Source organism: Camelina sativa, chromosome 20 (assembly GCF_030686135.1).
Source record: "Camelina sativa cultivar CO46 ecotype springtype chromosome 20, ASM3068613v1".
NCBI classification, from domain to species: domain Eukaryota; kingdom Viridiplantae; phylum Streptophyta; class Magnoliopsida; order Brassicales; family Brassicaceae; genus Camelina; species Camelina sativa.
Genome location: NC_141899.1, coordinates 7,015,784 through 7,029,536, shown reverse-complemented (window position 1 = coordinate 7,029,536; position 13,753 = coordinate 7,015,784). Strand labels below are relative to the sequence as shown.

General features: G+C 33.1%; 1 protein-coding gene across 3 annotated transcripts; it reads right to left on the bottom strand.

The window, feature by feature from the left end:
* Positions 1-6,734: 6,734 nt before the first annotated feature.
* LOC104769909 (wax ester synthase/diacylglycerol acyltransferase 8) lies at positions 6,735-9,253 on the bottom strand. Of its 3 annotated transcripts, none has more exons than XR_015592613.1 (6): positions 8,824-9,250; positions 8,003-8,587; positions 7,709-7,903; positions 7,409-7,608; positions 7,196-7,333; positions 6,735-7,095 (listed from the first exon to the last, which is right to left on the bottom strand). XR_015592613.1 is itself a non-coding variant. In XM_087504550.1 (6 exons), exons 1-6 carry the CDS (start codon positions 9,022-9,024, stop codon positions 6,940-6,942), a joined length of 1,485 nt encoding a protein of 494 aa, XP_087360676.1. In that variant the 5' UTR covers positions 9,025-9,253; the 3' UTR covers positions 6,735-6,939. The 3 variants fall into 3 exon arrangements, 1 of the variants encoding a protein (XP_087360676.1); XR_015592612.1 differs by having other exon boundaries at positions 7,409-7,580; positions 8,824-9,066; XM_087504550.1 differs by having other exon boundaries at positions 7,409-7,618; positions 8,824-9,253.
* Between the last annotated feature and the right edge of the window lie 4,500 nt (positions 9,254-13,753).

Here is a 13,753-nt window from a genome sequence, read left to right as displayed (position 1 = left end):
AAGAAGAAGAAGAAGAAGAAGAAGAAGAAGAAGAAGAAGAAGAAGAAGAAGAAGAAGAAGAAGAAGAAGAAGAAGGGAAGAGAGGCGGCCGAAAAAAAAAATTTAGGGTTTAGTAGGTATCGTAGGCTCTGATACCATATAGAATGGAAAGCTTTTATTCATTCATTGTGAGGGTTTACAATATTTATAGTGTGTACACAATAGGTTAAGTTACTGCTAATTACACTTAGGTCCTTAATACAAATATCTCTTACACTAATGACCCACGACGCAGACCTTTTGCCAATCGCCAACCATATCATTTATATTCAGGGCCGGTCTTATGCTTTTGCTGGCCTAAACATGTGATTTGTTATATATACTAGATTAGGACCCATCCGATGTGCCGGTTTAGAGTTTTTAAAATAAAATAAAATTTAATAAAGAATATAAAGTAAATATTTTTAGTAATTAAAAACTATCTATAAGAGTAAATAGATACACCGAGGTGTCCAATGTGATATTGGGTGTAAAAGGTGCGACTCTGCAACTAAGACTATTAATCAAGTTTTCTTTGAATTCCCTCGCTCTTGTGAAGTTTAGGATTTATCTCCACCTCCAGTCTCCTGAGAGGATTTTCCATATGAGTCGGTGTACTCGATTTTGGATTTTGTTTTCTAGTGGGATGCCTCTCAACAGGGTGATCCTCATCAACTTCTTCAATTACCATGGATTTTATGAAAAATCTGGAAGGTCATAAAAAAAAAGTTTTTCAAGGTTTAGAAATCAAGGCAAATGATATAATTGCTCAGGCTTTGGGTGATAAGCTAGTCTGGGAAGAGGCGCTCTCTTTTACGGCGGTCATGTCAGCTCCATCTCCGTCTTCGGATGTCCAGGTTTCTTCACCTCGTTATCAGATTAATGGTTCTTGGAAAGCAACCAATGTGCATTCAGGATTGGGCTGGTGGTGTTGTGTTGGTGAGGAGCGAACCTTGTTGTTGAGGCTGTTGGGGGCCAAGTGTCTAAGACGGAGCCCCTCCCCCATGCATTCGGAGTTAGAAGCGTTGTTGTGGACCATGGAGCGGATACGTGCTGCAGAGATTGGTCGTCTTTCTCCAACCTGCTCGATGAGTTTAACTTGCTGGAGTCCTTCCCACAATTCTCCATCTCTTGGATCCCGCGTGTGTCAAATATGAAGGCAGATTGTTTTGTCCGTGCTTCGCGTTCTCTTATCTCTAAAGTTTCTTTTGTAAACCTCTTCCCTACGGCTTGGGCAACTAACCGAGGAATTTACTTTTAATTTATGTTTTGGTTAAAAAAAATGTAAATAGATACAGTTTTAGTTAAAGAAAATAGTTATAGATGAGCTCAAAGTTATTAAAATTAAATTAAATTTAACAAAGAATATATATATATATATATTAATTCTTTTCGTAAGTAAAAAAAAAGGGCATTTTCAAAATACCCCCTTTTCATGTCCCTTTTTAAAAATACTCCTCCATGTTGACCATTTTTAAAACTACCCCTCTTTATGAACAAAATGACCAAATTACTCTTTCTTTAAATGACAACAAGAATGTACAGTCACCAAAATCAAAAAAAAATTCCGCCAAAAATGAAAAATTTTACCGCCAAAATCGAAAAAAATTTCCGTCAAAAATTTTTTTTCCCCCCCAAAAAAAAAAAATTTCCCGCGAAAAAATTGAAATTTATACCTTTTAAAAATATTGTACACTCTTTTAAAAACCTTGTAAAAGCGTTTACAAGGTGTTTAAAAACCTTTTAAAAACCTTGTAAAAGCGTTTACAAGATGTTTAAAAAACCTTTTAAAAACCTATTAAAACCTTTTAAAAATCTTGTAAAAGCGTTTAAAAGGTGTTTATAAGGTTTTTATAAGGTTTCTTCTACCTTATAAAACCTTTTAAAAACCTTGTAAATTTATTTTTGCGGGCAATTTTTTGTCGAAAACTTTTATGACAAAAAAAATTTTCGAAAAATTTTTGGCGGGAAAATATGTCAGAAATTTTTTTGGAGGGAAAATTTTGTTTTTTCTATTGAATAAAATATTTTTTATTTAAGGGTAAAATGTTCATTAAAAATTAAAGGAGGGCAAAAATAAAAATAGCCAGAAAAGAAGATATTTTTGAAAAAGGGTATATCAAAAGGGGTATTTTTAACAAATTCTCAAAAAAAAATGTATAAAAGTAAAGAGATAAACTTTTAGTTATAGAAAATAGTTTTTTTTTTTTGCTATAATACACTATTGTATATCCATTTACATCTACTATGTATATTACCACTTTTGTATACACAAATATATTTTATATATTTTACTGTTAAAATATACTCTTTAGTCTTTACTACTTACCAACAAATTGTCTTTTTTTTTAACGGCAAATCAATTATAGTATACCATAAACGTTTACATGATACATTAAACCAATAAAGTACAACCATTAAAACAAATATAGGAAATTGAACACAATGTCGATGAAGAAGTGGAAGTAACCCTGCTTTCTAAACGAAAGCCTTACAGGCAACAGAAAAAATATGTTAAGTCCCCTCTTCAAACACTCTTCAAAGGCTAACATCTTATAGATGAGACTCCTAAATACTTTCTGCATTACCATAATTAAAAGAAAATTTTGATATGTTGTTTGTGATGGTTTTGAAACATACCTTTCGAAACGCCAAACACAATGCCGGTTAGCGACCATGGATTCCTCTTTCATATGACCTGTAATTTGTAACGGAGAGACATCAGGATGACCATCATTGGACTGTGGCCTTAAGAAGAGGAGGCTATCGCGGGAGTCAATTCCTTTAAGCGGAGAGGATAGTACAATGATTTCGGGATCAAAAAACCTATTATATGTCTCTTCACTTTAACATTTTTATAGTTACAAAAACGCATACGTTAATCTTACATACTCCTATCTTATATATTACAATAGCAGTCTTTTTGAATTGATGAAAAAAATATGAGACGATCTATTTTTTTTAAAAAAAATTTCAACAATCTTTTTATTTATGTAAAGGTGAGTATTTACATTTTTTTAGAAACATTAATTAATTGTATAATTTTCACAATCATTTTTTATCTTATATAAAAAGTATTCATTTTTCTTGTGAAATTAGCAACTTAAAAATTAAATAAGTAAAGAATATTATAATTTCAAATTTTATATATATATATATATATATAATTTCCTTATAATGATCTTTTCTAATTTGTTTTTAAAGCTGTTTAAATTTTATAATTTTCTTATAATTGCCTTTTAATATTTTTTTAAACTGTTAAAAATAAAACTTTTGTTTTACATTTGGAAGTTTGCAAAGTTTTTTTTCTTTAAAAGATTTTAAATAAAATTCGTTTTTGTTTTCTCTATTTTAACAAAAAAAAAAACCTTTTTATGGTAGGTTTTAAATTTTTATATTTTATATTTTTAAAATTTAAATAAATTTAAAATTGACATGTGTCAACATCTGAATGATACAACTGACATGTGTCATGATCTTGTTGATGAGTAACTTTGATATCAAACTTTATATAATAAGATATATATATTAAAGAGAAAAAATTATATTAAATTATTTTTAAAGTACTATAAAATATTTTAATAAAGTGTAACATTTTATTACTTATGAAAATTAACAATTATAAATGTAAACATTTTTGATTTTCTGAAGATTTTTTTTTTTGAATAAGCAACAAATATCTTATTTAAATAAACCAAATATTTAAAGATGCTTTACCAAAAAAAAGAAACCACTAGGTACCAACCCGCACTATGTGCGGGATAAATCGGTTTAAAGAAAACATTCTGAGTAAAATTATTATTTGAGATTTAAGATACGTTTGTGTAAAACAAAATATGTAAATAAATGTTTTTTTGTTTATTCAAATTTGCATTTATTTTCTGTAATATATGTTTCACCCGTGAAATATTTGAACTTGCAAAAGAATTTAAGATGGTGTAGAAAGTTTTGATGTTATTTTGTGGATCTAAAATCAAATTCATGTTTCACATTATTATCAACATCACTATGCTACTAAATAGATAAAACAAAAATTTTTAGACTAATCAATTTAGTTTAAACTAATCCTAAGTTTAAAAAATGTAATGAGAAAAATATATAAAAGTGGTAAATAAATGAATACTTTTTTATTGTTTGTGAAATAGAATTTACTTCTAATAATTAAATATTTTATATGAATACATTTCTGAATTTTAATTGTTGATTAAATCTTTCATTTTTTAAAACTAATTAAAAAAACGTGAAATGACCTTAGTTCAGTGGCCAAAGGTAAGTCTTTAATGCACAAGGCACTATCACATCAGGGATCGAGTCCCGCTCCTTACGAATGTAGGGATTAGACTAATGGGTCGGCCTGTTGTGGCCCAATGGTTGACAAAAAAAAACTAAAAAACATTACCTTATATGTCATTGATTGACACATTTATGTAAAATAATAATAAAATGTAAAGACATTTATTAAAAAAGACACAAAAGCTATGTGAGTGTGACAAATCAACTTTTTGTATAAGAGTACTTCTCTATTAATATATAGGGAATATTATCAAACAAGTGCCCAAGGACAAACAAAAACAAGGAAAAAAAAAAGTTTAATAACCAGATTAAGCGTAGAACCTGCAGCATTAGACATAACAATGGACTACCATGCCAGACTAAACAGATTATTATGCAAATGTGGTCTTTCAACTAAACTATATATAATTTGGCCTTGTGCTTTGCTTGCCTTATGGACGGCCGAAACTGTTTATATTGTTGGTTAGAGAAATAGAAATATATAAGAAAAGAAAACCATATCTTTATATATTTTACTCACACTTTAATTTTTTTGTTCTTTTTCACACTTCAAATTATGATATTTCCTTTTTTAGTTTGGTTTGAAATTAGTTCTGGTTTCAATTATTTCCTTTTTGAGTTTGGTTTGAAATTCTGCTATAAATTATGTAGCCCCGTGATCTTCCCCGGCTCAATATCGAACCTTGGGCAAAAAAAAAATTTGTTTGGACCTTTCATTATTATAAAAAAAAACATTTTTGATTTTTTGAATTTTTAGTTAAGCTTACTCTTAATGTGGCTTTGATAAAAGAAGTTGTGGCAAATTAATTAGATTTAAGGCTTAAACATTGGATTTAACTAGTACTTTTTAGTAGTTGTGTATGTATGTCCACATTTATATTTATACTAGTATTTGCCCCGTGCATACGCACGGAATTAAAAGTGTTGAAATCATATAATATAGGAGTATTAGCACAAAGAACCACTGCGACTTTCTAAATTATGTGTTACTTACAATATTCCTACTTGCTTCGGGCACATGGCAATTACCATATATGTAATTTATTGGTCTGCTTCGAGTTCCAATTGCTTAAAATGTTCTCCAACGATATAATAGAAAAGTTGAGTGAACTGAGATAGTGGAATGGAATGTTTTTTTTTTACTATCTTCAACTCCTCGAAATCCTTAGAAACATGTTCCTACTTTAAAGCATACTTGTTCTGCAAAGTTTTAGATGAAGTAAAAAAATTAATAATTTGGAATTTGGTAAATTGGTTTACGAAGTACAGCGTACTTTATGCACGTAGATTTCAAAATAATTGTTTCGGTACCTTCTCTTTTCGTTGTTTCCTCAAAAGTTTTCTAGGTCAACATGACCCATTGATCCTTGTGATTTATTAGCAATTGGGCCTCTGAAATGGTCTTGTTGTTACTTAGCATCTTCCTGTTTGTCCTTAGAAATCAAGACGTGAGCATAATAAATACTTTCACTATCACTCTGCAACTTCTTGAACACTGCATATTGTCAAATACATGGTTAAATAGGAACAACCTATCTACATAAACTATCATATTAACAAAAAAAAAAAACTAAATGTGAATCTCAATTCTCAAAAATCATAACAGTGAATTATCCAATGAACTGAGCAATGATGACGTGCTAATCACCTTAAATTCTCATCCCACTTTCCATGAAGCATCGTAATTAAGTATATCTCTCCTCAAGGATAATTGAATAAATAACTAAGACGCAAAGAGCTCACGACGATTCTTCCTCCATGACAGATTTGATGCGAAAGAATAAGACGATGAAATAAATAAAGCAGACGTGAGCAAACGGAAAAAAGACATATATAGTAAATTGTAAAAGATCGAATTATTGAAAGGACGAAAATCCTTGAAAGTGAACATAAAAGTCTGATTTGAAGCCATGCGTAGTTAAGTACTCTAGGTTTTTAGAAAAATAAAGAATGAAAAGAACCCAAACTATGAAGATGAGGCAAATATGAGAGATCAAGACATGATTATATATGAGAATAATGAACTGTTTTTGTTTAAAAGCATGGCCGAGAAAAAGGGATCGTGGAATAGTGCCTCGGTGGAACAGTTAAATATTGTCCCTATTGTTTCTAAGCCCAGTTTTTTTTTTCTTCGCCCTTTCTTCAAAATTATTAGTTTTGCTTACTTTTCTACACGATCTTTAATTTGTTTTAGGATTGTTTTATAATTAAAATTTGAAACAGAAATCCACGTGGCAAAATTTTACTGGACAGATGACTTGTGCTTTATAGTATAAAGGATTGTGGTTGAAAGGAAAGATGATTAATTTCCAACTAATAGCGCTATTTTTTTTATTTTATATCCAAAATATTCAGCTAGGGAATTGTATTGTGTGGGTTGCAGAAACTAGTAACGTGAGGTTTTAACTTCTTAAGACACGACATTTGAGTTTAGCTTTGAGTTTTCTTCAACCTTAAAACCTCTCAACTAGCTTTAGACCATATTTGAGAATGCTAAACAGAGCGAAGAATTAAAATAGCATGAGAAAGAGATGCGATAACAGTGTAGATGAAGCAAAGGAATGACCAATGCAGGACTTAAAACGAGGAGCAAACACAAGGTTTGAATGAGTTGAGGCCTCATGGGCCTTAGAGTAACCTTCTTTCCCAAAGAACAGCTTTCATTGTTTTTAGTGATTTTTCCATATCATCACAAATCTTGTGAGGATCTGGTATTACAGTAGGATCAACCCCTATCGTGATTGTCACTTCCCCCGCATAACTTGTGTAATGTATCAACGATGCCTATCGAACACAAAAACAAGAAACAATCAATCAAAAAGAAAAGCTAATTACGATTTAAATTAAATTACGCAACAACACACAAAAAATAAAAAAGACGTACCTGTGAGTGTCCATAAGAGCTTGGAGAAATGTAAGCGATGGGATGGCCACGGAAACTGATTTCTTCCATAGGGCCCATAACGTTTGACACACATGTCGTTATGTTCTTCAAGTGTTGATTGAATGCTAATGATGCTGCCTATAGTGACAGGAGTGAGTTAATATGTACTGCCCATATAAATATGCAGATTACACAATCTCAAATTTATTTTACCTTAGCTCCTAACACTTTTAGGATGATTTTGATAAAAAAATACGCTAGAGCAGCTTGATAAGAGTGCTTCTTTCGAGCCATAATAGCTTTGGATTTTTCTAGATAAACCAATGGATCGGTTTCTAAACCAATCGATAACGGCAAGATAAGAAAACTGAAGTAGTTTCCCCACCTGCATTTTGAATCCTTCACCATCATTTCTGCCAAAGGCTTTATGCATAAGAAGTATTATAAATTAAATATTGTTTGTTGAGAATTAAAGAATTATAAATTATAAGATTTGAGGAGTATGTTTCTAACCTTGAACCCGATGTCTGACCTTAGATTTACTGTACAACCTGCACGAAACCGTATACCATCTGGAAGATATGAAGTCAATAATGATCCATCCTCCAGCTCATCATTCTTGTCTTGTTCTTGGGAAACAAGATATTGTCTATTCATATAGCTAGAAAGAGCAGCTTGTGTAATTCCGAGTAGAACATCGTTGATAGTCTAATGACAGCATATGTAATAAAAAAGCACAGATCTATTAAGTAAGGTAAGAGAAATTAAAATCCTCAACAGAGTTATGAACATAAATCGCAACGTTACCATGTTCATAGCATTCTTGATAAGTTTAATGTCATCCAGAGAGATAGTTCGGTGATAAAATCTCCTTGGATTTCTCCTGACATTCGCATTGCCTTTCAGTGGCGTCATTGTATCCTTCAAAAACAACACCGTCGCAGCAAGCAAGAACACATCTACGATTGTATTCCAAAGCAGTCTCATTGTAGAACCAATGGTGAATATTACCCTTACGAACCAGCCAGTTTTCTCAAGGCTATGCGGCACTGTGGTTCGCCGTTTCACCAAAGGAGTAGCAGTAGACAACATGTCTGGATTTGATGTCTTATGGGTACATGCGAGCACAAGGGAAATGAAGGACATCCCATCTGCCAACGCATGGTTAAATCTGATTACACCGACTGCTTCAGCATCAGCGGTTTTGACGTTGAGTATGTGAATGTCCCACAAAGGTCTTGATCTATCAAGAGGAGTCATTGTGAGACGTGAGCAATAATCATCGACGAAGCTTTGTCCACTTTCACATATCTCTTCTAGATCTATGTATGGTACAATTACATGATCTTCTACATTGACTTCGGTCTTGATCCATTTTGCACCATTTTCAGACTATTAAGATAAGACATATTGAGACCAAACACTATGTCAGATGATTTGACTCAAAATATCAAGTACATTGAGATCATGTAAATTAATCATCAAACATATCATTATTTTTCTTTCTTTTTCTATAAGTATCAAATCATTTAAAAGAAATTTTTTTATATAAAAAAAAATTCTAGATCAGGTCATGTTTGAATACAACATTTACAAGTGATCGAGAATAACTACGTATAAGTGGGTACCAGTTTGCTTGAGAAACGAGGATACTTGTAGACATTATGCCTCAATGCATCAAGAACAACGTCAGGATTAATTTTGGTTTTGAAACCAATGTTGACGATTGGACATATGTCTATGTCTGGCGACTGGAATACTCGCGCCATCGGGCTGAGCGGCTCCTCCTCCTCCTCCTTATTCTTCATTCTCCCCTTCCCTATGTGCATATCTCTTCTCTTCTCTCTCTCTTTCTTCTTTTATAGTATAAAGTTTGTCTATACCTACATATATATAAGTGGTCTTAAATGTGGCTCTCTTCTTTTGGTCTTTTATGTTTGTTACAGCAAAAAAAAAAAATTATAAAGGGTGACGGTTAATTTTCTTCTAACAAAACATACAAAAAATTGTAGTCGCCAGAAAACTATATGTTTATTTCAGTTTCACGTTGTCTGTTTCGAACATTAGTATAGAATTAGCTAGTACTTAATTAAGTGATTGTGTATGTTCACACATATGTTCATGCTTTTAATGTGGTCGAAGCTGATGATAGAACGTGCATTCTTAAATGACAATTGTAATATTTATTATTTAATGCAAAATGGGCTAAAAAAATTATTTTATAATAAACTTAACTTATCTATACTAGTATTTTTGTAGCAGTTTTTTCTCAAAAATACTCTCTAGAAAGTTTTTACATTTAATGTATTGACTTTAATATTAGTTACCAAAACTTTAAAATTAATTATAGATAAGATTTAAAAAAATAAGGAAATCTTTCTACTTCATTCAAACATAAATATATTATTCCCTTTCATTTTTATTTGAATTTATATTTAAATTATTTTGAATTATTCTATAATACATTTAGTTAATAAAAATTGTGATTCTTTCTTGCATATGATGTAATACAAAATTTTTAAAACGGACATATATTACTCAATAGATGAAGAAAAAAATTCCCGTATAATATCCCACATCGTCTAAAAAAATTGGACAATGGTTCAGAGTCATACTATAAAAGAGACCAAAAAGATTCTGAATACAAATGAGTAGAAAGCTTGAATTATTAGACATTCAAACTTCAAAAACTTTTATTTGGTTTATTCCGGTTTTTTATTTTAAAGATTTTTAAAAAGTTAAATATGAAAAATATTAAAAAATTTAAAAAAGTTAAATATGCTAAATGTTATACCGTAGATACACAATAAATATTAAAAATTAAGATGATATAGTGTGAGTTAAAGTATCTCGGGACGGGGTTATATAGCGGGACAGGTTTTATCAATATTTATATAAATTAAAAAAAATATCATTAATTCGGTGTTACAGGGGTAAAACATCATTTTATTAATTTGTTAACATTGTCGGTATCAGAAAATAGACATATCTAATTAAATTGATTAAATAAATCTTATGTAAACAATAAATTATATTGCAGTATTATATGGTTTATTTAATAATTATTATAGCATATTTAACCAACAAATATAACTTATAATTGAAATATTTTAGTTATAAATAATTTTGCCCGCGGTACAGTCCTAATCTAGTTATTATGGTATAAAATTAAAAATAAATGACGTTGCAGTGCAGTCTCTATTAAATGTGACTGTAAATACTTAGTTGTAGTTATTTATAAAATTAAAAATAATTGACGTCGTAGTTGCAATCTCTATTTCTCAAATAATTCAGAATTTATTAAAGATTTCAAGGATATGTTAATTGTTTTATATTTAAGCTAATCACTTTTAACATACTGTATGTTTAATTATTTATTTATAGTTTGACATTGAAAAAAAGAATATTGTACCATGGTTTTGGCTAAAAACACCAAGATTAAGAATCAATAAATATAATTCTTTAACATAATTTAACTAATAGAAAAAAAATACTGCATAATTTAAATAGTCAAAAATTATTAAATTAATATTAAAAATGCATAGAAACTTGAAATGTTTTTATATAAATGAAACAAACAAAAAAAGCCTAAACTTTTTTATACTTATATTGAAACAAAGGGAGTAGTATGTACCCAAAAAAGTCATTAATAATATCGTGAGAAAAAAAAAAAAGATAATTAGCAAATCACGTCATAGCTTGACCTAAAATATTCGTCCCTCAGTTTTTTTGAGAAGTAAATACAGTAGTCGAACGGCTATAATAAAAGAGAGTACGCTGCTAAATGACCCACGAGGCTGACGTTTAGTTGATCCGCCAATCAATCATTTATTGTTGATTAGAAAAACCAGAAATTTATCATTGATGGTTAATATTCCACGTCTCACCATATCTTCATTACCTCACACTTCAAATCTTTTTTGTTATGATATTTCCTATTTGAGTTTGGTTTGAATTTCTGGTTCTAATGATACCGTATTCTGCTTTAAATTCTAGCTAGAGCCGTGTAATAAGAGTGCTTCTTTCGAGCCATCATATTTTTCGATAAACCAATGGATCGGTTTTGTAAACCATATTGACGGTTCAAGAAGTGAGAAAGAGAGGGAACCCGAGTAGAAGTTAGTTATGAACATCAATCATAACATACCATGTTCATTGCGTTCTTTATTAGTTTAATCTCATCCAGCGAGACAGTTCGGTGTTAAAATCTCTTTTAAATGCACATGACATTCACCGGCCTTTTAGATTGCATCCTTCGAAAACGTAAGAACCAGCCTTTGTTTCTAAGGCTACGCATCTTACCATTTGACGGGAGGGATAGCCAGGCCTGGGAAGAATAGCAGTAGAATATGTGCCCGAGTCTGATGTTTTATGGGTAGATGCGAGTAAAAGGGAACATTAATTATAAGGAGAATATGTGCCCGAGTCTGATGTTTTATGGGTAGATGCGAGTAAAAGATAACATTAATTATAAGGACATCGCATCTTCCAACCAATGGTGAGATCTTATTAATTACACCGACAGCGTCAGCATCTGAGTTTTTGACTTAAGAATATGAATGTACGACAAGGGCCTTGATCTATCAAGAGGAATTACGTGAGATATAATCATGGACGAAACTTTTTCCATCTTCACCTATATATCTTGTGGATCTATGTATACTATGGCTACATGGTCTTCTACATTGACTTGACTTTTGTTTCAATCCATTTTGCACCATTTTATCATCCGCTCACATAAATAATATGGTGTGAACGCAACGGGAGGCTGCACGGTGAGATTCCTAAGACACCTGATTACACTATCAAATCAATAGATAAAGTAGTCCGCAATAGATATATGCTCTGTCAAGAAGACAAGTTCCCCTAAGCTTGAAGATGGTTCGGCCGGGCATTTGGTTTGCCTTGAGAGGCTAGTGCTTTGGCTCAGTTTTCTTTACAATAGTTACTTGTTTCAATTTTATTTCTATCAAACGATGCATATAATGTAAACATGGTTTTTTTTTGGTTGAATAAATTTTACTTTTTTTTTTTTGTCAACAAAAGAATCAGCTCAAACGAACCAATTTGAAGGAAAGTCGCCTACAAACAAAACATGATGCGGAGAAAGGCGCGCTTGGCGAGCCAAAGAATCCGCTTTTACATTTGCATTTCTAGAAATATGAAATAAAGAGAAAGAAGAGAACTCCGCCTGGTCCATCTTGATTCCCTCCAAATATGTTGCAAAGGCCGGCCAGTCTTGAGGGGAAGACACCATCTTCACCAGATCCAAACTGTCCGTAAAGAAAGCCACCTCTCTAAAGTCGTGGCCAATCATACACCGCATCGTCCAGCTGAAAGCTTCCACTTCTGCATGTAGAAGAGATAGACTGCGCCAAAAATTGGTTGCTCCTAGAATTGGTGGGGAGCCTTGCGAAGAAGTACAAAACCATCCTGCACCCGCAAAAACATTTGTTTCTTTCCAAGAGCCATCAACAAAGCATCGATAGCCTGAATAAACCAATGGAAGAGGAGGGTTCCGCCGATGGAGCGGAGGACCCGGAACCATAGGAGAGGGATTAACCTCCTCTCCCTCATCTTTGTGACAACCCGTCCCGCGAAACCCACTAACCTACTGCTAGCTGCCCCAACGGACCGTCCGTGGACCCCACTAGCCCACCGCTAGCCGGCCCAACAGATCCCAAGCTGGCCCTGCAGGGCATCGATCCTAACCCCTCACTGAGCAAATGGAACTATTCATCCAAATCCACAGTAGGTTATTGGTGTACCAGGCGTTCCTCGAACCCTGGTCCCCACCCTTTAACAACCTTCACACAAGACAAGTTGCCACCAATTGACCTGCAGATCAATTGGTGACAGCTTGTCCTGTGGGAAGGTTGTTAAAGGGTGAGGACCAGGGTTCGAGGAACGCCTGGCGCACCAATAACCTACTAGTGGATTTGGATATCCACAGTGATGGGTTAGGATCGATGCCCTGCAGGGCCAGCTTGGGGTCTGTTGGGCCGGCTAGCGGTGGGCTAGTAGGGTTCACGGACGGTCCATTGGGGCAGCTAGCGGTGGGCTAGTAGGGTCCACGGGACAGGTTGTTACAATCTTCCACCTGGGCCTGAAACCAAGAAGTCGCTTCTCCTTGCGCTATCTGCACAATATCATCCGGCCGTTCCGTCTGATTCTCAAACACACAAGCATTTCTTGCTTTCCAGATATACCACATAAGTCACGGGAAAACCGCTACACTGGAACCCGGATTCGTAGGTCCCAAAAAGTGATCTACATTTGCATAAATAGAAGCCGTTGGAAATTGGTTAGGCCCCACAGGAACATGGGCCAAAGCCCAGACCTGACGGGCAGGCGGACACACAAAAATAGCATGATTAACAGTCTTCTCAGCCGCCCCACACCGCATACATCCAACGTCACATTCTATGCCCCTCCGTCTCAAATTGGCTGACACCGAAATACTACCCGATAGCACTTGCCACATGAAATGTTTTAGCTTTGGGGGACAATAAACCTGCCAAACCTTAGCAAGAAGCGGGGTGATCTCAGGAACACACC